At 38.4% G+C, this 26771-nt stretch overlaps 1 protein-coding gene across 1 annotated transcript in view; it reads left to right on the forward strand.

Annotated features, from left to right (window-relative positions):
- The window catches only part of LOC103469794 (protein unc-13 homolog B), an 89042-nt gene that overhangs the window by 12198 nt on the left and 50073 nt on the right, over positions 1–26771 (forward strand). The window contains exons 2-13 of the mRNA XM_081610932.1: positions 4371–7174; positions 8310–8332; positions 8747–8796; positions 8887–8962; positions 11574–11648; positions 13769–13988; positions 14508–14735; positions 19652–19793; positions 20261–20430; positions 20867–20982; positions 21624–21787; positions 22891–23041. Of these exons, the coding sequence (XP_081467058.1) occupies positions 4507–7174; positions 8310–8332; positions 8747–8796; positions 8887–8962; positions 11574–11648; positions 13769–13988; positions 14508–14735; positions 19652–19793; positions 20261–20430; positions 20867–20982; positions 21624–21787; positions 22891–23041 (4083 nt within the window). The 5' untranslated portion in view covers positions 4371–4506. The remainder of the gene's footprint in view (positions 1–4370; positions 7175–8309; positions 8333–8746; positions 8797–8886; positions 8963–11573; positions 11649–13768; positions 13989–14507; positions 14736–19651; positions 19794–20260; positions 20431–20866; positions 20983–21623; positions 21788–22890; positions 23042–26771) is intronic.

Here is a 26771-nt window from a genome sequence, read left to right on the forward strand (position 1 = left end):
CGGTTTATTAATAATAACTCATAATGGGATTGTCGAACCCAAAACAACAAACACATCATGTCTACCAAGGATTGCTGGCAGATTTGTGATTTTTCTAAAAGCTTGACCTGCGGTTTTAATCAAACATTTTCTCCGTCCTTCAGTGTCTTCCAGGCTTACAGCCAAACAAGCTTTCATTAAGCTTCTCACTTAATTCTTCCAACACACTTCAACTTTTATACCTTTATTTAAATCCTGAATCGCCAAGAATTTATGGAGCTTTGCGGTCACGGGAAAGTTATAACACTTCCACTTGTGAAAAGGAAAGATGTTCTGAAATCAGAAGATTTAAAACATGAGGCGATAATTTAGTTTTCCTTTTCTAGTGCAACAGGGTTTTATTAATAGGCGGGTTACGAGAACGGGGAGTAATCGACCTGATCCACTGTAATTTGGGAAGTGCTCATTCCAGCAAGTTAAAGATGCTTATTTGGAAAACGGCCAAACAAGCCGACATCCCATCCCATCCCATCCCTCCCTGCTTTTATTCTGCAGCATGAATGCATAGGAGCTGCGTTGCTCTGTTCCCAACGAGACGGAGGAGCAAATCTCCGAGATGAGCCTTGGCACCAGAGCAGACACTTGGAACATCTCCCCCAGTACAAGCACCTCCATTTGGGTCCCGTCCAACTTGAAATTATTTGGGGATTGTTGCCAAGAAGAAGATGTAAATAAAAAGAAAAAATGCACTGAGCTGAATAATATGAAGGACATATGCTTTCTAATCGTATTAGCGATGCTAATTCAATGTCGATTCGTTGTTTATTAGATTAAAATTTGTTCCAATCGATCAGAGGCGGGCAGAGAACCCAGAAACTTTACTCAAGTAACAATATCACTACTTTATCATTTTTACTCAAGTTAAAGGGGAAAAGTAAAAAAAAAGTGTCAAAGAAATTAATCATCAGGTAAGAGTAAAAAAGCATTTGGAAAAAAGTCTGCTCATTAAATTACCAATCATTTAATATTTATAAATTGCGTCATCAGACAAAAATATGAAGTTAAGTGGAAATTATGGTATTTTAAGAACCAAAATGAAATAATTCATATCGGTAACAAAAAACAAAAGAAATTTTTCCAAATTAGTTTCTTTCAATAAAAAACTTATAAACTTTAACAAAAACTGCAGGTGTGTGTCTGTTGAATTAATGATTAAAACATTTTTGTTTTTCATTCAGTGGGAAGAAAATTACTGAAGCAAAAAACAGCATAGTAAAAATACTTCTAAGATTAAATTTTTTCTAAAAAGTTTCTCAAGTATGTAGCTAGTTATTACCCAATTGTGCAGTCGACTAACTAGAAACGACTGATTTAGACTTTCTTTTATTGCTGTGTATCAAAAGTAAAACATTTCAAAGATGTGGAAAATTTCTAAAAGTAAAATATTTTCGACTGTTCTGATTCAGAAATCTCCATGATTTTTCTCAAAATTTCAAAAGAAAAAAAAAAATTCTACTAAATTTGTAACTTTTCAAGCTCAGAAATGTCATTGTTGTTTTTTTGAGGGGTGGGGGTTTTGTTTCTTTTTTTCCAAAAGTTTGAATTTTCTGGCGTCCTAATATGCCTTCGTAGGTTCCTGTTTATGTTTTATAAATATGTCTAAATTTAATAATGCAAGAAAACCAAAACTTTCAGTTTATTCAGTCAGTATTTAATACAGCTCACACAAAATAATGTCAAACTTTTATGTTTTTTAAATTTTTTTATTCGGCATAAAATGAAAAATGTATCCATTTATGTTATGAAAAGGCGGTCGGCCATCTTGAAACAAGAGGCTTTGAAGAAAATGCTCACTTATCAACTTTAGATGATCTCATAATCGATAACTTACATCCCTAATTTGCAGGTTTTCCTATCATAATGGGGTCAGGGGGTTTGTGGTGCTGGTGTGGATAAAGGCCTTGGCACCTGGGCAGAGCGTCGGCCCGTTCTCCCTGGAGCTCACTAATCAGCCGGGCTTAGATGGCGATGATGCAGCTTCCTAACCTGCCATCAGCCAGCTGCTCCCCACCAGACACAGCAGGGGGTAAAAATGGGAAAAAGTCACTGATTCTGGCACAAGATGAGGTGTTGAGCCCATTTTCAGAAAGAGAAAAGGTCGTTTACACTTTGGTTATCCAAATCGAAAGAGTTCAGGACATAATTTATAATTTATTCAGGTTAATTTCTGGTTTTTGAGGCAGCAGTGGATACAGGTCAGTCCACTGTGACCAACAGGAGCGGCCACTAGAAATCGAGCACAAGATGTTCCAACACACACAAAGCTTCATTTTCAAGCTTTGGTCATTATTTTTAATTACACTTGCTTGGTTTTTTTTAAGTCTTATTGGTCTAATGAAGAGCTCTTAGCTCTGTAGAGCCCACCAGGCTGAGCTGCAGTTTCCATGGTGAAGAGGCGGATAGTTGGAGTCGACTCTACAAGTGCTTTTGTTACGGCCGTTTAAGCTGGAAAATATTGTAATTTCACTAACATAATTGTTTTATTCTCCCTTTCAGAATAAACTGTTCTGGTTATTAGAGCCTCTGTTTGTGTGTAAACGCCCGTTCATTAGACGGTTTATTACATCTTCATAGTAATATGTGAATGCCAGTATTAACCTCTAGTTGCCACCGATCACTGCTTCGATTGGTCAGTACGGATTAAGACACTTTTATAAACCCATCTCATTTATTTAACACTAACTGTGTTCCCATCAACGTTAAAACGTAAATGCAGATTGAAAAGGTTGTTTAATGTCTGAAAACCTCATGACCTCATGACCACGATGGCATGTTTGGGCCATTATAGATAGAAAAAATTTTTAATTTTCACCCAAAAACTTAACATTTGAGAGTAATCTCGACCATTTTTGAATTTGTAAAATTGAAAATTGCTAGAAAAAAAATCAAATTATTTAATAAAAACTTCAAAAGTTTAAATTTCAACTTCTCTATTTTTAGATTATTGCTTAATGGTGATGAAAGTGGCATTTTAACCTGTAGTTTGGTTTTCCAGTAATTTATCCCAAAAAAACGGGTACAAAGTTCATCAGAAAAAATAAACAAACAACCGAGAATTACTTTAGAATTACTTTTGTGTTTCTGTAGAGCTTTAGAGACCAAAACAGCAGACTGAAGACTTTTAAAATCCACTTTTTGGTAGAAAGAGCGAGAAAAATTGAAAAATAATAAACCATGCAAATAAAAATTATTGAACTTGTTTTAATTTATCATCTGATTAATTGATTTATTACAGACCTAGTGATACAAACTGATTGAAGCTTATTGAAATATATAAAAAACGACTGAGTATGTAAGATTTGATGATTATAAACTTCTCAGGTAAATCAATAGTTTCTGTTTTAGTTTTTTATCAGGTGTTTTAACTTTAAGTTGTGATTGTTTTGGCGTCTGTGGCTGAATATCTGCGTAAGCCTGTGAGGTAGAAATCTGAGCGTAAGCACGTGGGAATCCAGGTTCTGGAAATGTAATTACGTCCAGATGTCCAGGAGCCATTTTACATTCTTCAGTTTACAATTCATCGTTCATTCAAGAATGTTTGCAATTTTAATTGAACAGCAATGGGTTCTTTGTTACATCTGAGGGTACAGGAACATGCCCGACCAAAACAAATTTTTTCCCATTGAACATAAAGCCTTAAATGTTCATCCAATGAAATTTGCTTTTAGGTTTAATTAATTTTGGCCCATCTGCCCTGTTGTGGTCACTGAGCTCTAAGAGGTCGATTCAACCTGGAGATGGTTTATAGCCCGACCTTTACATGTTGTAATGTCATTTGACGTTAAAGTACAATCCTAAGTGCTTAAGTGGAAGGTAACCGGGCTTTTCATCTCTCATCCTGAAGGTTTATTCAGTCCAGAACATAAAACTATCAGGGTTACAAATCAAGGATCCTCTTTTGTCTTTCCAACCTTTACGTTATTTGCTCTCTGGATGGTTTTGCAAACATTTACACTTTGAGACATGAGACCACAACAACTCAAACTATGGTATGTGATAAAAACTCAAGCATTGAAGCAAAAGGAGAGCAGGGCCAGTTACTCATTAAAACCTACATCAATATGTTAGGAAGTAGTTTTTTGTTTTCAAGGCAAAGATGGGAAATGTGTTGTAAATAAAACACCAGAATATATGCACAAACCCAAGTAAAAGCTGCAAAATATCTGCATTTTTTCAGTACTTTGAATGCTTTTTAAACTTGTAAGCTTGACAAATTACATCTTTGTTGGAATTTGTTTACTTGATAACTACAAGAGCAATTTAAACCTCAGGTGTTGGCAAAGTAATAAAGTGACCTGGATAATGTTTTATTCTCTCTCTTTTCTCTTTAGCTATGGACTGCTGACATTTGGTTTTTAGCTATTTGGAAACATTTTAATATTGAACTATGGTACTGCAAGAACTTTGACTACATCTCCCACCAACAATGTGGGAGACTAGGTGAATATAATTTGCTTTCATGACAAAATGTTCTCCAGAAATCGCTTCAATGGACAACATGGAGCAGGAGTTTCTCCTAAAAGTGGGGCAAAATCCAAAACTCACCCACCTAAAAAGAGAGCTCCAAATCCCAAAGTAGCATTGGTTATCCGTGGCAAAATTCATCGCCTTTTGCAAGGGTCTGCAGACCACCATGTCCCCGAATCCCACCTCTATTATCCAGGCACTGATCAGGAGGAAGAGGAGGTGGAGGCACCTGACAGTCGAAAAGAGCTCCGAAGCATTTATCCGAAGGTTACCCCAAGGGCTGAAGCCTTCCCCCCAAAAGCTTCAATCATCAAACGACATGCGGTGGTGTCAGGGCCTCCATGTGTGGGAGAAGTGGAGCTGAACAGAGAGGGCTGCATTAGAATACCTTGCACTTTACAACATAAAAGCTCCAGATCCCAAGGAAGTCAAAAACGGATATCCTTCGAGAGTGGACTCCGGGAACCTCCAGAGGACATCCAACCAATCCCACTTTACAGTCCAGTCAACCCAGACATGAACGGGACAAAGTTTGCATCAGGAACACGAGAATTTACTTCCCCTCGCATTCGGCCCAAAAGACCATATTCTGCTGGTGACTGTTTGGACTACAACTTCAACAGAGCTTTACCAAATACACTTCTGGAAGATGATGAAGATAGAGAAGAGACATCAAGTGCCATCATTGACCATATTCTGAAGGAGCTAAGGGGCATCAACAAGATCCAAGAGGAAATCTCAGACCTCAGGGATTACCTGAGCTCAGTGCGGGGCTCAGTTGAGGAGGTATCCTCATGTGTAGATGCTGTTTTATTGGAAATCGAAGGCATTCGTTCTAGCAACAAAGGCGGTACAAGTACATGGTCGGGAAGTAAAGATGGATCAGCCACACGTAGGCGGCCTGTCAGTGCTTATGGTAGCTTAGGGAGCCCAGTAGCAAAGTCAGATCTAGACTGTGTTCAGCCAGATTATGAGCACCACAGTATACATGGGGTCCGACTGCCAACAAGGCCAGAAGGGTCTAAGGTTTCCCAAATTGTTTCAACAGCTGATCATCAGGAACTGGAGGACGCTGACGATACTTCTGATCATAGTTCAGATATACCAGAAGGTGCAATAGCAAGAAATCTTAGCTTAAGTTTGCTTGACCATGGAAACTGCCAAGATTTTCCCAGCACTAGCTCTTTGTCTTCTGGCCATAGTTCAAAGTCTGAGTATGACTTACCAGGGCAGTTATCTAGTCTTGAAAGAAAAGAGCAACGAGCTGGTGATGAGAGAGAATGGGCTAACACTATACCCCCACAGAGTGTTAGCAGGGAGTCAAAGTGGCACAAGGATAGCGTTTACCTCAGGGATAGGACTGTAGAGGACATTGCCAGAAAGAGTTCTCACTACTGTGAAGGAGCTGGACACTGGGGTCACTACAGAGGAGCAGGAGGATATGGCTCATCTCTACAGTCATCCACAGGAAGCTCAGATCCTCTCTCTGTTAGCTCTGGAAAGCATTACAACTCACCTGCCAGCACTTCAAGCAGGAAGGAACGGCAGTCACGGTTGAGACGGCCTCAGAGTCAGTCCAGGAGTCACGATCCAGCTGCTAACAGCATTGGAAGCTCGTCCGTTGGGTATGAATATTCTACTGATTTGTCCTACCCCCAAAGTTCAGGTTACCATTCGATTGAGGTGCATGATGGTGAAGCAGAGGAATTTGAGTTTGATCAAACAAATGATCTGTCCTTCACAACAAACAGTGAGACCGAAGCCTATTTAACCTACGAAGAGACTTCTGCTATGACCTGGACAGAGGGACTCTCAGGTGCCTCTGGAGACAGCGCTGTAAGACCCTACAGCAGTCGAAGCTGGGAAAACCGACTCTCTGATCCTGGTACTTCAGATGTCCCAGCTGGAGGTTCAACCGTCAAACGCTTGGGGCGAGCTGTACTTGATTTCAGGTCTGCTTTGCGGGGTGCGCTACGCAAACTTGAAGGACCTGTTGAGGTAAATCCTGGAGACTTTGAACTATCAATGCCTTCTGATGAGTCGCCTTTAAACAGATCCTACGAGGAATATTTAGAGCAGACTTCTTACCAATTCCATGAAGATGTTACTTCTGCTCATGCTTTTGATGATCTGTCCAAAAATAGTACTACTCAGAACACTAATAACTTTTCAGTGGAGCCTTTAGTTGTGAAAACCAGCGAAAGCCTTGCACTGGAGCCCTTAAAGACTTGCCAAAGTCCTCCTTATTGGAACAAGATCCCACCAAGTTTTGAAGAACCATCTGTGGATCCCGACTCTTTAGTCAAAGACCTTACAGACCTACCTGGAGATAACTTAGGTGAAAAGATTTCGAAAGACCCAGCAGATGTTGGTAATAAGGATCAGCTTTCCCAGTACATCACTGCAGAGTCCTTTCCAGCCTCAATCCATGCTGATGAACCTGCAGCACTGGAGGAACCACAGCAGCCTGCAGCTGACATTTCTGGAGGTTCGGAGGTCAAACCAGAGGGAGACGCAACAGAGTCATCAGCAGAAATGACCCAGATCAATGAACGCAAGTTGAAGTGTCTGAGGAGTTTTCAGCAGATTCTACGGGAGAAGAGGGAGACCAGACGCAGCCTTGTCAGTATGACCATGTCCACCTTCTCCCAGGAGGAAATGGAACAAGGTAGCCATTGTTTCAACCTCTGGTCATCCTGTCTTTGTGATTGCTAAAAGCTGAGTTGTATTTACCCTCTGTATAGTAACCTTTTTGAACCAGAGAGACTAGGAACGTGTGAAATTGCCCCACCACTCCGTGATCTTTAGCATCTTGGTATCTCAGTCATATAGACCTACAGCAGGAGTTTACAACTCTTTAGCAATATTTGTTGTGGTTTTGTTTAATCTTTTAAAGTTTTTGATTGCCTGTTACATTTCATCTTCAGTTTTTACGCCCGATCAGGACAGAATCTTGTCCACTGGTCAAGTGAAGGACAGATTAAACTATCTACCACATTTAAACTGTAGCTGAGAGTTGCTTCTTACAAAAATAGGTTTATCTATAGAAGCATTTTAAAGCCTGGGTGCCTCTAAGGTCGGGGTTAATTGGCTTTAACAATAAAGAGAAATCTCTAAAAAGGGTCAGGAATGGACTGAAGCTTGGCAATCTATCGATCAAAGCCACTTTAAAAGATTACCAGAAACTTTTTCTATTAGGAGGTGAAAAACAAATAAGATAGGGTCATTTTAAAACTTTTTGAACAGTGCTGTACATGTGTCTACTGCTACCTGTCTGCGGCTCTGATAGGTGATTGATTGACCTTTTTTGACACCAGGTCTTTGATCATTTCTGTTAGTGTGATTTTCCCAGATAAAGGGAGCGTCTCTGGTACCCATTTAGAGATGGGCAGTTATTGCTTTTTATCTAAAGTTCCCCGGGGTATTTTATTGTACCGTGGTCTATTCTAGAATGATAATTTCTACCCACTTGTGAGTAATGCATCAGCTGCCACTCAGGACTCCCTTGCTCCTCTCCAAGGCGTCAGCACGATCCATTTGCAGAATTAGAAAACATTAATTATCTCCTCGGAAATCAAGTCGGACGTTAAAGACCGGGGATCGGGGAAAATATTAGGAGTCATTTTCATGATGAATTATACATGTTAATGAAACATTTATGACCTCAGACCCCATCTGTAGGAAAACTCAGTGTCTGTGCCGCTTTTAAACTGTAACGCTGTTGTTTTTACACAATGAATCAAGCTGGTCAATGACTATTTTTGTCTCTTCTGTCTTCTGTCTTCTGTCTCGCTGTTTTACAGATGGAAGTCAAGATGGAGATCAGGTCACCTTAAAACCAACCGTCTTAAAGTTATCTTTTTGTTCTGTGGTTCATTTTCTTCTGCAGCTGCTATGTTTATACTGATCCTGGCAGACCCATAATTATACCTACTTGATTTTTAAAAGTAGCGTTGATGGACACAATGTTGTCCATAACAGAATATTCTATAGAAATCTTATTTTCATCATCTCGCTCAATGTAAATATTCACAAATCAATAAAAATGATTGATTGAAAGGTGTTTGGCATGCAGAACTGAAACTCAACCAACACACTTTAGTCTCAACGTTTCCCTCTTGTTATTTGCTATTCACTTTCCTTTTTATCTTATGCTTTTGCATTTGCATGCTCCTTTCTCCTTCAATCAAACTTTCGCTTTTAACTTAATTAATGCATGACCTATGACCTCCTATTTCAGAGCCAAACGCAAGATGGTGACCCCAGCAAGCAGCCGTGGGCCAAGCCAGGGTCTGTAAAGCTTTATGTGTGCTTGCTTGAGTGAACGGTACAAAGTTTATTCTGTTTTTATGTATTTTTTCTGTTATTTGTCCGCTGAAGGGCAAACACACCATTTGGCATCGACAGCATGCCAGACCTCCGCAAGAAGAGGCCTATCCCTCTTGTTAGTGAACTGGTGAGTTATCCCATCAATACTTTTTATTGCTTCCTTTGACAGTTTTGAAATTCACTGCACTAAGTCAAAACTCCACCGATTAAATTTATATTTGGAGATGTACTAAGCAGAGAAAAATTACTGTTGGAAAAGAGAGACATCAACATGTTTTCAACCTCTTTCTGGAAAACAACTTGAAGTTAATTTTAGTTTTTGTATTATTGTTTTTGTATAATCTTGACATTGAATCTAAATTAATTTTTTTATATACTGTGGCTTACTTTTTAAGAAGCCATCAAAGAGAATAATTTATTTCAACATTAAGTGAGAAGATGTAAATTTATAAAAAGGACCAGAAAATTATTCTCTTACATTAACCAAGCAGTTCCTGTATTAAAATAAAACAAGGACATTTTTATTATTTTATACTTTTATTTTAACACCAATCAAGTTGTCATTTTGTCGCAATGAAACAATGTTGGGGTGTTTATACCCTCACCAAGTGGCGCAAAATACTTAAAAGTAAGAAGAAGGTTTCTTAGCAACCATCTGTAAATATCTGCAAACTATACCTCCATTCATGCATGAGATCGATGTTTAATTTCATAAAACACTTTCTTAGTGACATTAGTCAATGCAAGTGGATGACAACAGTGTCTATTATGTAGCAGGTTTCTCTAATTAGGGAGCCATACAGCGCAATTACAGGGTTTGCAGAATGAATGCTGTGCTGAGCCAATATAATGTTTTAACATTTACACACTTAAAATAATGCAGATTGATACTTTTAGAGAAGATACAGGAAAAATGAACAAAAAAAGCACTTTCACATTAATAGTGTCAGGATTTATTAGACATCATGGAAGTCATGTGTCTGCTCACTATTAATTAATGTTTGTGGAGATTTTTTGTTTTCTTTTTTCATACAGATAAAGAAAAAATAATATTCAGGTTGATATTTTGTGTTTGAAATCAAAAGTGAATAAGACAATGGTCAAGGCTAAAGCATAACGATGTGACTCTATGCTCTCTGTCCTTCCTCTCTTTGCTCACGTTCCCTCTCTGTGATTGTCGCCGCTCAGGCCATGGTGAGTAAAAGACCAGTGAGGTTGTATTTGCTTTAGTCTGCAGGTTTGATGGGTTTGGTTTTAAATTCAGACTGCTAGTGGTGAAATCGTATTTTGTACCAGCATGCAGACCAATAAGCAAACACAAAATAAAATCAGCTGAAAGGGGTTTTTTGTCTTGTGTTCACAAACTGAACTGGACTGATAAAGAAAAGCGAAAGGCCCTCTGCTTGATTTCAGTTTTACATGAAAATGTTTTGATTAACATCAGTAGCGCAAAACCAAATACTATTACATATTTGGCTTTTTGAAAATTGTAGGAAAAAGGCAAAAGAAGGGGCTTAAACTGCTGGGTTATGTGTAAAATTTAGGCCTTAAAATGTCTTAAATTAATTTTAAAAACAAGGCATTTGAGTTTAAAACTAGGACTTAGCATTTTTTCTGTTTTAGATTGTTACAGCAGTAAAATACAGTTATCTCCATGCTGTTTTCACAACTGTTAAAACTAGAAAATGACACATTTAAATCTTTCCACCTATTGATTCTGCTTCATTGTCGTATAACATGTTCATTCCAGTAGAAGAAATGCATTACGAAGCCATGAGGCGGCTTGTTTTAATGGTTTCTGACAGCTTGTGCTGTTGGGTTTAAAATGTTTGAGGCGTTTCACAGGTGTGACGCAGCATCAAAGAGTCGTTGCAGCATCAAAAACTGCTTTTGAGCTTTCATTCACGTTGCTTAAAGATTTATAAAGAAAAGCTCCTAAGAGCCGCTCCAAACCGAACGCACATCAAAAGGTTAACGAATATAAACCTAAGTAATACGACTCCTATAATACTTTTATTCATTTCCAGCTGTTAAAGTTAAAATTTGCTTGCTCGTTTGGATATTTTTACTTAATTAGTCCTATTTTTAAATTGTAGGGAAAACCTTGAGAACTGTGTCAAACATTTTAGGGAAGAAAATGCAGGGTGTCCACACATCCCTAGATAATCTTGCGTTCATTTATCTAAACTTGAGGCCTTAATATGTCTTAAATTTATTAAAGGAAATGTAACTTGGCCTTAAATATGTTAATCACGGGTCTTAAAAAGATGCTAATACTTGCTTGCTAGGTACCTAACTACCTAGCTGACAGTTAAAAAGCTATCTAGCTTATTAGTGACTTTCTAATGACAAAGAAGTTATTAGCAGCTAGCATATGGCTACATTGCCAGTTAGCTGGAGTGCTATACGCCATTTTGATTATATGAGAAAAGACCCCAGAAATGTCACAGTTTTGATCCTCTGCATTTCTCTTGTATGTCCTTGCCATGATGTAGGTCTTAAATGTTATTTTAAAATGGTCTTAAAAAGTCTTAAAGTTTGTGGAACCTGAATAAACCCTGAAATGTTTGGAAGACAAAAAGAAAATGGTCCATTGTATGTTTTTGCAATTTCACCTTCAAACTTAAAAGAATCAATCATCAAAACAAGAATTTCTTCAAATAATTGCTTTAATCTTGACAGTGTTTGGCTGTGTGTCGCAGTAAATTTCTGATTTCTCACTTTTCTCTTGTTTCCAGTCCATGATTCAGTCCAGGAAGGCCAGACTGAACTACGCTCTGGCCACTCGGACCTCCCTAAAAGATGAAGAGCTTGTGAGTAGTTCATCTTGTTTATCTCGTTTAAACGCTTTGTGATTAGTTTCTGCTCAGTTTTTCATTTCGCCTGTGTCTCCTGTAACCAAGCTGTTCATCATTTGTTGGAAATGATTGTGAGAATTCAGTTTTGCTGAGTCAGCGTTATGGATCCGAAGTGTGCCTCCATAATTCTCATGGTTTGCTTTGTGCTGACAGCACTGTAATTTGTCAATTTATAATGATGATTACATTTTACATTGGAAGAAACATTAATAATTCAGGTGCACAAAGTAGGTTACTCTACGGCATGTAGGAGAAAACAATCTAGTGGAGAAGAGCTGCAAGGTGAAACTGGGAATACTGGGAGTAAAAATGAGATAAAAGCATCTTTTCATGCCTCTAGTCCTTGTTGGTGGTAAATATAGACTTATTATTACTTTAATAACCTTAGTTTCAAATCTTCATTTCAGTAAATAACTAATCCTGTTCATGGTGAGCAAAAATAAGGAAATCAGCTGAGAAGAACAAAACATTGGACAAAAAACACAGAGTTTAACTTTTAACTTTCTGAATTTCAGAATAAAGGTTTTATGCTTCCTTCAAGTGTTTTTTTTTTCCAAAAAAGAGTTAATTTGCCAAAGGTAAGCTGAAAATAAATTTACTAAATAAGATCTGATGCAATAAATTTTCCCATCCACTGTACCTTACCAGAGGCATGAAACTCTTAACAGGTTCAGCCTGTTACCTAGCAACCCAAGAGGAGCTCTGGCGCGTTTGGTCAGGTTGTGTTTTGTTGCTGGCTTGCCATCCACAAACCACTTGCTGCTTTCTTGTTGGTTGTGCAGGAGGCTCCACTTCTGCTTTTCAAACATGTACGGTTGTCTTATTGCACATCTGTTTGCAACCATTATCACATGCGAGTGTAAACGTTGAGTTGGGGGCGTGGCCAACAGCAGCTTGTTGGATTTAAAGTGACAAGAGGTCCTAACAGTTCATTCTGAAAAGATCAACCTAAAATCTTATTATCTAAGAATGATTTTGTGCAAAAAATGTAACAAACATGTTTCGGACAAACCATAAACCTATCCTAACTTGTTCACGAAAGCATAAAATCTTTAACATTTGCATAACACTTTTAATGGGAACGCAGCTGGAAAATCCAGAAATAATCTACAGATTTCTGTGTATTTTTCTGCTCTGTATTCAGCAGGTTTCTGTTCAGAGTCAGGGAGAAAACAGGCAGTTCTCTGGGATAAGAAGCGTCCAAACACCTTCATTTCATCAGGGATCTTAACTATTGACACCATCCATAACTCATGGTGGATTTTAACCTTTTCTTCTCAGGACAAATGACTTTCTAGTTCAAAACTGTCAGCAGAAGGATGTTGTCCTCCATATTTTTCGGGACAGAAGCGTCTTCTTTTCTGTTCTTCTTTCTGCGACGCCGTTGTCCAGAAGTCTTCGTCTCGCTGTGTGTGCAGAGGCGCTAACAACCACCTGCTGCCGGTGCTCAGCATTCTCTGCTCCCATTAGCACATTTCTCAGTGGGAGTCTGAAACCCTCGGATCATTGAACCTTCATCTCTGCAGCTGACCTTTCACCTTTTGAGGTTCTTAGTGGTGCACAACACTCTTCTTTCTCTTCATTTGTCGCCATTTTGATGCAGAGCCATGCCAGCTGTTTGCTTTTTATAAAGATAACAGGAGAAAATAAGGATTTCAACCACATGTGCTCCATGGTTAAAGCAGTTGTCCTGCTGATTGGACTGAAATCGTGGTTCCTAAAGATTTTCCCAAGGAATTTACACAATATCCTGCAGCACCATGAAACATTTTTTTAAGATTTTCATGTTACGACCCCAAATTTCAACTCATTTTTGAGAGATTTCATGAGTTTGGTTAAGAGTTATCTGAAGAATTGCACATTTTTTAGGTCGATCAACAACCAATGGTTGCCATTGGTGCAAACCAGGAAGAAGACAAACAAATTCATGTGTGATTTTATTTCCGTTTCATATTTAACGAAAACGCCGCAATTGGGAAAATGTGTTTTTTCAACAAAGTTTTGCAGACATTTGTAGTGGCAACTCAGCTAGTGTCAATAAAGTAAGGGTTTTTTCTTTCCTCCTGCTTCCACAGAAAAACCACGTCTACAAGAAGACTCTGCAGGCTCTGATCTACCCCATCTCCTGCACCACGCCGCACAATTTCGAGGTGTGGACCGCCACCACGCCTACCTACTGCTACGAGTGCGAGGGTCTGCTGTGGGGCATCGCTCGGCAGGGCATGCGCTGCGCAGAGTGTGGGGTCAAAGTTCATGAGAAATGCCAGGAGCTGCTGAACGCCGACTGCCTGCAAAGTAAGTTGAGTTACTAAAAAATATGGAAATGTCTCAAGGTGTCATTAAGTCATTAATTTTGAATAAAACTAAATATCTGAAGCCACATCCTGCTATTGAATACTTGCCGCACATTTTAATAGTGTGGGAAGACATTGCTTTTTTATGTACTGTAAAACACTTCCTGCTGCAATCACCCAATAATTAATCTCATGCGACTTTATGCCAACACTTTGTCTACGCTGATGAAGATTCACTAATGCTGTTTGGTTGAAAGTGAAAGTGAGAGCATTCCCTAGTTGCAGATTTTTTTTTAAAGAAATTATTTTGTAGAATATTTAAACTTGATTTGGAGATGTTCAGTTTTTGTTGATCATAAAAAAAATAAGTAAAATCTAAATTTAATTTGACAAGTATCATACCCTGTGCTGACGAAGCAGAACACTGTGAGTTCCACACAACCTATGAGAAAATATGGCTCATAGTGACTAATAGTAAAGTGCGAGGACGTGTTGATGTAACTGGTTTCTGTGTCTTTAGGAGCAGCGGAGAAAAGTTCGAAGACGGGGGCAGAAGATCGGACGCAGCACATCATCATGGCTATGAAGGACCGGATGAAGATCCGCGAGAGAAACAAGCCTGAGATCTTCGAGGAGATCCGGAAAGTGTTTGTCATTTCTAAGATGATTCATGCTCAACACATGAAGAGCATCAAGCAGAGTGTGCTGGACGGCACCTCCAAATGGTCTGCCAAGATCACCATCACAGGTACGCCGTTAAACGCCTGAGAAAATGCTGACTCATGGTTTATTTATTTAGCAAGTCTGAATGAACCTCAGAGCGTTAAGCGACACTCTCTCTTTGGCTTGCTGTTTTCACATTTTTGGTTTTGACTTCTACTGTTGCGTAAAAAAACGCTGCAAGAAATACATGGAGACATTGTGACTCATGAGGAAAAGCAACTACATTTCATAGGTAGTGTATTCCTTTATTTTGCTTTTTTTTTTAAACAAGGTGCAAATTAGGAAGAATACTGATTATTTTTCAGCATTTATGTCTAATGTTTATTGAGAGTGATCAGATTTCACCGGGTGGAAAAAACAGGGACATAAACATTTATTTCAAATCGTTTGCTTCATTGTTCAGGCACCTCTCCCTTCATCACCATAGCAACTGGTGACTCAGCAGATTCTGCTTCCTTGTAGTGTGTCTTCTTGCAACAGCAAAAGAGTATTTTAGAAAGTCTTTTTTGTAGAATCTTTTCTTTAAAATGGTGTTGAATAGAGTTTTTCTTTTGGTCAGAGATCGTTTTTATCAAAGTAAAGAAAATATGGCAACACTTTATTTGAAGTTGGGTGAATAAGACAGTCATGACACTGTCATAAACATGTCATAAACACCTGTTATGAACATGAATAAGCCTTCATGAATATTTATCATTCGGTAAATTATGACACTTTTAATACAAAGTTAACATAATTCAAAATGTCTTTGTTATGACAACTTGACATTAATCAAGAAATCATGACTGTTTAAACTTTACCTTTAATAACATAAAGTTACCTAATTTTTAAAGTGCAATCAGTAATACTTTTATAACAACTTTATATCAGTAATGATTTATTGGTTAATGTCAAGTTGTCATAACAAAGACATTTTGAATTATGTTAAAAGTGTCATAATTTACAGAAAGACGCTTTATGACAACAGTCATAAATATTCATGAAGGCTTATTCATGTTCACGACATGTTATGTCATGTTTATGACCGTGTCATGACAGTCTTATTTACCGCCCTTCAGATAAAGTGTTACCGAAAATATTTTCCTAAGTGGGGAAAGAAAAATGTCTGTTTTTGTTTTTCTTCATGCCGTCATCGTCGCTGTGGCGGTACAGATCCTCGCAGGGCGTGTGGCATCAGGAGGATGTTTTTCTGAACCTCTGGGTGTGGATAACACTCATATCTCTGTGAAGTCAGTCGAATGATTGAACACAAGGATTTTTCTTTTGTTCCAAAGTTTTGCTTTCGTTACTGAGACTCTTTTTAAAAATAGCATTTTGTTGTTTGTGTGACTAACAGAAATCTCACATTTGACAACTGAAACGTTATTAATCTTTATCTCTAAAGTTGTTTTTAAAGGTAAATTAGTCAGAAATCTACTGTTTTGTTCAAAGGATTAATGTAAATCCGAAGTGTCAGCAGTCAGAATGATCATGTCACGTTTTATCCGATTACCACCAATTATTTCATTGACCATTCAGGTCGCATTCACACCAGGCATGTTTGGTCCACTTTAATCGAATTCTGGCTCGTTTACTCTAGAACAGGGGTGGGCAATCCTGGTCCTGGAGGGCCGGTGTTCTGCAACTCTTAGATGTCTCCCTGGTCCAACACACTTGAATCCAACAGCTGAATCACCTCCTAAGAGCGGTCAGGTTCTCCAGAGTCCTGCTAACGACCTCATTATTTGACTGAGGTGTATTGAAGTAGAGACACATCTAAAAGTTGCAGGAGACCGGCCCCCAGGATTGGAGTTGCCCACCCCTGCTCTAGAAAGTCCGGTTACTCTGGTCCGCCTACAATCCTCGGTGTCAGTTCGGTTAAAGTGAACTCTGGTTCGGTTTCAATTAATTTGTGAACGTCAAGCTGACCGCAGACCGCTCCAAAAGCAGGAAGTGGACTGCAGCGCAGGGCATTCTGGGTAAATACAAAAGAAACGTGCTAGCCTAGCGCTAGCAGGAGGAATGTCTCGTAAAAGAGATTAAAGAAAAATCCTACCTTCAACCACTAAAATCTGACACTACTCCATTTTTGTTTACATTTTGTGTAGAAGGAAGTTGTGCTCAGTGTCTTTTTCAGAGGTTTTTGTGTCGTTTCCTCCAGTGGTTCTTGGTGCAGCGCCCCCACAGGCCAGGAGGGGAACAGGTTTTTCAAAGTTTGGTTTGTTTGACTCGGTGAAAACAAAGAGTGAAAACAAACCTCAGCAGCTGAACATGTAGCAAATGTTGCCGTTTTGGTCCCCACTCGAGCCGAGTCTCCAACTCGTAGCTGTTCCTCGACATTCTGAAGTTATGAAAGAAGTTTGCGTCACATTGCATCTCCTTCTGACTCCACACCCAGACAGACTCCTCTACAGAAATTGCTCCCCTAAAAGTCGTTGGTATTAGTTGTGCTTTCCTTTTATTAGCTTCCTTCGTCTCGTTACGAGCTTGTGATGATCCTGTCAGCTCCCATTACTCAACAACTTTAAAATCGACCCATAATGGCGTCCATTACTGCTTCCATAAACAGTGGCTGCTGTTTCTGCTGTGCCACGTCCGTGATTAAGTCATGGATCTTTTTAACTGGTGTTTCTGCTGTGCAGTATGACTGAAGCACAAACAGGACTCCAAAGTTTTTCCTCTCTTAGTGAAAGTTGTACAGGGAGTCAATACCTCAAGTAAAAACCACACTGCAGTAGGTTTCTCCACATGTGTGACACACTCAGGACCCTGAAATGACGACTGTTTTTAATTGATCAGGATGTATTGAAGGAGGCTTCAGTATAGACACGTTCCATGTTATTGTTTACATCCAGAGGTTTAACGCATGCGCACAACGCTGGAGAGTGAAAAGACGATTGTTTTACCTGCCAATCCGTAGCCAGTTTTTAATAAAATGAGACCTGGAAATTTTGGTTTTATTAATTTAGTGCAGTTTGCCACAGCAAAAGGAAAAATAACACATAAAAAATAACACATAAAAACAACTCAAAACCACTAGTATTTCCTTTTTCTCTCCCTCTGTGCCGGCTACTCCACACGGTAGACTCGTTGCCATGGCAACATACAGCAACGGCATTAAACGTATCAGGATTTATCACCAAAAAACATTTTCTACACAAAGAACAGAACATTTAGTTTTAGTTTTCGTTTTCAGGTCTGATGCTTATTTTCTGATTATGCAGTGGTAGATTAGCTACCGATGCTATTAGCTACGATGCTATTAGCTAAGCTAACACTGCGGTAGATTAGCTATTTTTCTGTTAGCTAACTTAAACACCTGCTCTACTGGTGTGTTTATCCCCTTTTTTTTCAAGTTGAACTGAAATACACCAAATTCTGCAGCAGCTCTAGATGCTGAGTTTGTTAAAGTCAAGCTAGCATAACTGACCTGCTTCTCTCTTCCTTGTTTTTTTTTAATTAAAACATTATCCTCACCTTGTTGTTTAGTTGTTGTAGTGTTGACAAATAGTAGTGAAGAACTACGTCCCTTCTTCTTTCGTCATTCGCACATTTAAGATTTAGAGTGATATATTGACAACTTTATAGCTAAAACCAATGCTAATCATCGTTAGCTAGCAGCTTTTTGACCTCCAGCAGGGAGATGGAGGCAGGATTTCGCTCGTGCAACGTTATGCTTCAGCGTATCTGTAAGTCAGAGGTGCAGAAAATGCCTCATGCCACATTCTGGAAAATATATTTAGAGAAATGAAAACCGTTTCAGTGACTCTGAGGTTGTTGTCACTGTGTGAATATTACTCCATGTCAGGTTTCTGCAGATACGAACATCAGGCAATGTTTACCTCCAGTTCACCCAGCATCAAGGCGACTGCTGTTACCAAAGCGACCAGACACATCCCAGCATGTCGTAGCAGCGGTGTTGCCATGGCACCCATCACAGGTTGTCTCTCCAATCAACAGTGATGAGCCCAAAGATGCAGAGATAACCTTAAAGCTGGTCCTGAAATTAATTCATGGTCACGGGATTTCTTTTTTGTTTTTTCCTGCTCATCAAGGCTGAAGCACAAAACAGACTTTACAACCTGCAATTAAAAAAATGCACTTAAAGGATAAAAAAAACCTAATTTTTTTTAGCATGTCCTCTTTAAATAATTCAATCAGATCTAAATTGATGTTGCAAAGTGTTTAAAGTTGACAGTTAACTGACGGGATATGTTTTTTAACCTCCGCAAATTAATTTGGGACTTTCTTCCACAATTGATGTAAAATTCCCTTTGATGTGATGTTATCAGTCACCGCCAGTCAGTCAAAGAATCGAAGAAAGATCACATAGAAATCAAGAATATTTAAAGTCACAAGTTCGAACCTGATAGACGATTTATGAATTTCAGTTTCCAAAAACCAGCAAAACTATTTTCACAGTGTGGCATGAAAATATGCAACTTTTATCAAAACTAAAATAAACTTTTTAATAATATTCTAACTTATCAAACACATTTTGTTTTTCTGATTTCAAATTCTAAACAGTCTTGAAGACAAAATGTAATTTTAATTGTGTGGCTCTGCCACATAAAATGATGAACTTTTAAAAGTTTAAGCAGCATCACAAAACGTTTTGCTCACACAGAATGAATATTTCTGATTTTCATTCCTTAAAATATCTTAAAACAAAATCTAATTTCCAGTGTTTCCAGTCCACCTTCTCTGCTTTCTAACTCGTATTAAGGCTCCGTGTTTCTGTGGAGGTTTTCTTGTTGCACTGGATGACTTTAGTTAATCGCTTTTCCCTGCATCTGCCTGTGAGTCACGAAAACTGTTACGAGTCTTTGCATAACAGTGTGGGTGATATCTTCTGTTTTGATGAGTGTGTGTGTGTGTGTGTGAATGAGAAAAAGAAAGAGTAGGTGTTTGTTTTTCTTATGCAATTTCCACAGTCATGGTGTGTTTTCGTTATTCCCTCAGTGGTTAGCGCTCAGGGTCTGCAGGCCAAGGACCGGACCGGCTCCAGCGACCCGTACGTCACCATCCAGGTGGGGAAAACCAAGAAGAGAACAAAGACCATCTACGGAAACCTGAACCCCGTCTGGGAGGAAAAGTTCAGCTTGTGAGTGCAGATTTTTGGCTGTTATGAAAAACATTCCTGCTTGTTATGCCCTTGTTTAAAATCGCTCACACTGCAAACCCACGGTGGTGATATCATTTGGTTCAAACCTCTCATATCTGTGAGGAAATCAGTAGCGATTATCCTGATTTACCTTCATCTGATTAACACCTTTCATCTTTAGAGACACAGAAAATCACTTTTACGTTTCCTTACGTTTCACTGAAGTAATCTTCAAACGTATGTGATCTCTGAACACTTTTGATTCAAAGGTTTAGACACCCCTAATTAAATGTCATTTGAAGTCAAATCCTAAAGTGATTTAAATGAGATTGTTTGGGTCATGCGCCTTCACTTTTTGCTCCACAGGTCAACTTGAGATCAACACATGTAGCTGCAGAAACAACTGGACAGCTCTAGAGACATTTCCTCTCTTCATTTTTATTTTTATTCATCTTCTGCCTCTGCAGCGAGTGCCATAATTCGTCGGACCGGATCAAACTCCGAGTGTGGGACGAGGACGACGACATCAAGTCGCGAGTGAAGCAGCGACTGAAGAGAGAGTCGGACGACTTCCTGGGTCAGACCATCATCGAGGTCCGAACCCTGAGTGGAGAAATGGACGTCTGGTACAACCTGGGTACGTATTACTACAAAACTATGTATAGGGTCTGCTGTGGTGGCTCTGGGGTTAAGCACAACCCGCATATGGAGGCCTCAGTCCTCGACGCAGCCGTCGCAGGTTCGATTCCCAGCCTGGCGACCTTTTCTGCATGTCTTCCCCCTTCTCTCATTACCTATTAAATAAAGACCACTAGAGCCAATAAAACCTTTAATGAAAAAAAAAAAACAATGTATAAACACAGCTCATTAAGCCGCTTTCGTTCCTCAGCATCCCGTCAAGTTCTGCAGAAACCTACTAATTACCCATTAATTTACATCAGGTGAAGAAAACAAAACATGAAGCTGCACCTGTTTTACTCATTCATGAAGGAAAAGGTTCAGCTCAGCTCCTGCTGAGTGAAGCAGGGCTTTGGTTTCCCTGTAAATCTGTGACTGTGTGTTTTCCCTGTCAGAGAAGAGAACTGACAAGTCGGCGGTGTCCGGCGCCGTCCGCCTTCAGATCAGCGTGGAGATCGAGGGAGAGGAGAAGGTGGCGCCGTACCATGTGCAGTACACCTGCCTTCACGAGGTACGAACTGAAGAATCAGGGCTACTGACTCAGAATCTGAAAGAGCTTCGTTCAAATTTAAATATTTTTTAAATCACGTTTGGCACATTTTTGTATTTCTGTTCAAGTCTCTGCCGCTTCTGAAAACAGCTCACATAGGCCTGTTGCAATAAATCAATAAATCGCTTCATAAATTAAAGCTAGCATGATTTATTGATTTTCTCCTTCTACCAAAAACTGAATGATAAAAATCTTCAGTCTGGTTCTTTTCTCTACACTGGTCAATTTAAACAAAATTGACCTTCAAAATTTATTTTTTTCTGTTGTTTTATTTATTTTTAGGTATTTAAAATGTCTTCCAATTCCAGTGTTAAATGTTAATTATAATTTAATGTTTATTGATCTATGAGAATGTGTTGGTTGTCCAGGAGGCTCCACTTCTGCTTTTCAAAGATGAGCTGTTGTATAATTGCGCATCTGTTTGCAGACATTTTCAAATGTGAGTGTAAACGTGGGGAAGCAGCAGAGTAGGATGTAAAATATGTTGTTGTTAATTTATATAATGTAAATAAGCTTAACTGAGTTTGACTTGAGCTAAAATCGAAATGCAACTTTATATCACCAAGCTAGCTTCTAATTCTTTGAGTTTTGTTTTCGTTCAGAACATGTTTCACTACTCGACGGACATCGAGGGAGGCGGGATGGTGAAGATCCCGTCCACTCAGGGCGACGACGCGTGGAAGGTCTACTTTGACGAAGTTCAGCAGGAAATCGTGGACGAGTTTGCGATGCGCTACGGCGTGGAGTCCATCTACCAGGCCATGACGTAAGCTAGCTGCTTGATGCAGTTCACCAACTACTCCTGGATTTTAGCTCAATTAAATCAGGAAATTCTTCATATTATTGTTTCTGAGCAGCTCGGTGTGTGTGTGTGTGTGCGTGTGTGTGTTTTTGTGTGTGAGGGGTCAGCGAGGTTTTCATAAACTATAAACAGAATGCAAATCAGTTTATCTCGCGTAATGAGAATGCATGACCTGCTGCGTTTTCCCCCTCCGTGTGATCAGATGGAGAGAAAGACTCGGTGCGCTCACATCACCACATACAAGCAAATGCAAACCGATATAATTTCATCAATAATCCCAGAATTAGATGAATTAGATCTGAACCAGACTTCACCCCAGTGGAAAAGAAGCTGTGGAGAAAACAAAGAAGCTAATGCCAACTTAAAACTGGGATTGAAATACAAAGGTTTTACTAAAAGAGAATGAGGTTGTAGTTAGCTCCAACACAAAAAATAAGACATTAATTATCCAAGGTTTTTCTCATTAAGCGTGGATATTATCTAATTAAAATTGCTTTTTGTAATTTTTAGTTTATATATATAGATATATATATTAAAATAGATTTTTTTCCCTGCTAGGACTATAACTATTTTCTTGAAAATAAACAAAAGTAATATTACTATGGCCTTAACAAACCTAAGTTGTCACGAGGACTGGGCGATGAATCGATTTGATTAATTAACTGCATACTTTGTTGTTCAACTCGCATAAGAAATGATTGAAATTAAAAAAAAAATTTAAAAAATTAAAAATTTTTCTGTCATTTGTAATTTAATTAAAAAAAAAAGTGAGAAATAAAAACTGGAAACGAGATGTAGTAGTAAAAAAAATCTTAATGTAATTTTTACAACACAGGCTTCTGCTTTGCTGCTTCTTAGAAAAGTCTGGAATCGCCATGGCAACCAAAGAACGCCTGGCTCTATCATGACTCAGCAGGTTTTTCTTCCCTGCTTTATTCTGAATCCCCAATCCGACCAACCGAAATAAAGCCGTGCTTTCCATTGGGTTGTAGTTACCCTGTGGAAAAATAAGGTTGTTTATTTCTTTGCCACTCAGAAACGTTGACCGTTTTCCTCCACCCCTCCAGGCATTTCTCCTGCCTGTCGTCTAAGTACATGCTGTCAGGAGTGCCGGCAGTGATGAGCACCCTGCTGGCCAACATCAATGCCTTCTACGCCCACCCCACTGCCTCCACAAACGTCTCCGCGCCCGCCAGATTCGCTGCCTCCAACTTTGGGGTGAGTGGCCGCCGCAGTAATGGGGGAAACAAACGCAACATTTCTGGTGTTTTCCTCGCGGGACGCCGAGTGGAGCTGTCAGTCCGTTTGGAAAAGTGTCAAAATATTGCTAGTGTTTATTAAATTGAAGAGAAATTAGTGACAGAAACCGAGAGAGAGGTGACGCGTGGAACATTTGTTTTGGTTAATTTATGTACTCAGTGTATTATTTGTGGTTTATTTAAAACATGGAAGCATTAAAAGCTTTTTTTTGCCTTTTTTTAGAGAGAAAGTTTTGTAGATTGTCAAATAATGTGACAATGGATTTAAATTAAGATGTCCATCCATTTTATCGAATATTCAAATTTTTTAAGATTACATTTTTTTAAGTTCTGAATGTTTTTCCACTAATGCACTCCTTAGATTTCCACAGTTCAGTGATGTCAGAGCGCCCGAGGCGGCCATCTTGTTTGACAAGCATGTTTGACAGATTCTCCGTGTTTGGATTTTGAAAAAGTTGTACAAAAAAAGTCATAACATTATAGGAAGGAAATCATAATAATACAAGAAAATAGTTTTTACAATTTGAGAATAAAATCATAATATTAATAGAACAAGACTTTAAAAATACCATAAAAAAGTCGTAATGATTGTAGAATAAAGTCAAAATATTATCAAAAGAAAGGAGTTAAAAGACGAGAGAAATTCTCAGTGAAATGAGACAAATTCCAGAAAAAATCACGTTTATTTTTCTGTACGAGGAACAAAGAATAAACCGTCGTTACAGATTAATTGTTTTATTATGAACATTACAGTTTGTTAAAGTAACCTCCACAGTTCCAGCAGGTTAATTTTCATATTGGATCTATTTTTCATCCTTACATTGTCACTTCCTGTGAGACTTGGTGGTTCTGAACCGTGTGTGTTGGTCCAAATCGGACCGGTGGCCATTTTGGGAACCGCAGGCAGGTGTGACAATTCGGCCGGACTGAATGGCTACTGGGATTTCTGCCAATCGTGACGGTTTCTCCTGTCCTGCACGGTTCTGCTTCAACGGGTCAGAGGAAGCAGACAGGTCCGCTGTCATAATGAGAAATGGTGTAGGAGTGTTTTTGGATTGTCAGCTCAATAATAAGCCCTGCTGGTTAGTTTGTTTATCTCATTAGGTTCTCCTGACTAAAATGTTCCAGTAAGCTGTTTCCCTCCCATCTGGTCAACTTATAGGCTATTAATAGACGGAAATGCCTTAGTCAGCATGAAATAGTAGAATAAAATGTTGCATAGCAATGTTTTTCATCCTGAATTAGCTCAATGATTGATTGTTTATGAATTAACGAGGATGAAAACAAACCGAATGGAGGTAACCAGTGAATTATTAATATCATTAGTGGAAAATTGCCAAATATTTTAGTAATAAATACAAGTCAGCCTTTATAGTATGGAAGACCAGAAGTGACATAATTAAATACAAAAGCATAAATTTAAATATTTTGTTTTTCCTTTTTCTTACACTGGCATTTTTGTCAAGAAATGTAAATATTTTGTTTTTCCGTTTCTTTATAATATGCGTTTTCATCAAGAGAACAAACCTTTTGGCAGTAATCAATAAATTGTTTATATCATTAGTGGAAAATTTCCAAATATTTTAGTAGTAAATACAGTTCAGCCTTTAGTGTATGGAAGACCAAAAGTGACATAAATAAAATAAAAGCATAAATTTAGATATTTTTATTTTTACTTTTCTTTACGCATGCATTTTGTCAAGAAATGTAAATATTTTGTTTTTACGTTTCCTTATATATGCATTTTCGTCAATAAAGTATTCTATTTCTTTTTTACGATTTCTTTAGATACATGTTTTCATTAAATGTGTATATTTTCTTTTGGCTTTTCTTTATAGATGTGTTTTTGTCAAGAAATGTATATACTTTGTTTTGTATTTTGCTTTTACAAACCTTTGTTGAAAAACAAAATACAAACATTTCTTGATGAAAACGCGTCAAGAAAAAGGAAAAACAAAATCTATATATTACTACTTTTATTTTTAATTATGTCAAACCTGTTCAGGGGACAACAGGTGCATAAGATGTTTTTTCTTCTAGTTTCTGGTCCCCAACCCTTTCTGATGATGTTAGCATTCGGGTTAGCAACAAAACACAAGATAGTTGGAAAAATGTTCAACTTTTGTTGCTTTCTGCTGTCGTGGAAAACCTTTACGACATAAATATATTCTGGGAATGGGCTAATCAGAACCCAGACTAGAACATAATCTCATGCTAGATTAGGAATTAAGAAAACAAATATAATTTGTGATTTAAAATTTGCTCTGTTAAACGATAATACTTTGATGAAATAGTTTCAGATGAAACTCTCGGTTGAATTGCTCAGGATTTCTCTCACTGAAGGTACAAAAACATGTTTTCAAGCCTGTAATTTTCTCAGAATAATAGATCCCATATTTCTCGTCCATAAATTTTTTATTTTTGACCGCAGATAAAATACCAAACAGCAGGGAGGCCGTTTTATTTTCTGTCTCGGTTTCGTCTCATTTAATGGTTACATTCTGATTTCATAATGGAGCTGCAGTTTCTCTTCTCTGTCGCTCCTTATAAAAAAAATAACATTTATCCCCCTGGATTCTCTTTCTCTGATGTTTCTGTTTCTCAAAAGCAAAACTAGGTTTGCATTATTCAGACTCCGTATTATGAAAGCTTCCTAAAGCTGTGTGAGGAAATTGGCGCTTTAAAAATATTTCAGTTGAAGAAAACCTTTTGAAGTTTTTGGGTTCATATATACGTATTATATCTAATTGGAAAGCTAAGACGCTTGAGATTTTTATTATGTATGTCAATGAAGGACAAAATCACAGTTATAGACGGAGTAAATGCTTTTAAACCACCCAAATATGCAAAATAAAGTCCATTTCTCTGTTTTTCCAAAACAAGCTTTACATCCAAAATCTGAACAGATTCATAGATTAGTTAAGGTAAGATCTTAAAGGGGCAGTATTATGTTTTTTTTCCAGAGCTATTTTACAGCACAATTAATATCTACATTACCTTCAGTTGTTATAAATATGACTTAAAGAAAATTTGACTCCACATTTTAATGCCTTGAAGTTGGGCCTCTGTCTCTTTAAGAAGCTCCTGCCCTTTCTGAAGCTCCGCCTTCAGGAAGTCATCACAACACGGCTCCTCTATTAATCTTTTATCAACGTTTTTACCTAAGAATTGGGTCTTATGATGAGTCAGTAGATGCACAGTGTCACCAGGTGTTTGCTGATTGCTACTGGCTAGTCTGAAGGAGCTGAGTGGGGGAGGAGCTTCATCCTCTAAGGCGGGGCTTGGTCCACCCAGGTGTTTTACACAGCTGAATGATTCCCATGGAGATTAGAGGATTTCTCAAACATGCATGAAAGAATCAAAGCAACACTCATTTATATTTTAGATAAAACATGATGTAAAGCTAAAAGAAAAGTTGATTTTACATGATACCGTCCCTTTAAGAGTAGTGACACATTTTTGAGTAGAATACAACTTCATTTCTTTGCAGTTGTGTTAGTTGGTGCTTGTGGATTTTCCTCCTATTTTTACTCTTTTTTGTCATGACAGTCGTGACTCACAAAGCCGTTCTACACGCTCTGTGCTTCTCCCTCTTCATTTGTGTTGCTCCTGCCTCCATGGGACGCTCCAGAGGCATAACCAAAAACAAAACTCTCAGGATTATCACATTTTTTTGTAAAAATACAAAG

The sequence above is a fragment of the Poecilia reticulata genome, chromosome 9, assembly GCF_904066995.2.
Source record: "Poecilia reticulata chromosome 9, P_reticulata-male-v2, whole genome shotgun sequence".
NCBI lineage: Eukaryota > Metazoa > Chordata > Actinopteri > Cyprinodontiformes > Poeciliidae > Poecilia > Poecilia reticulata.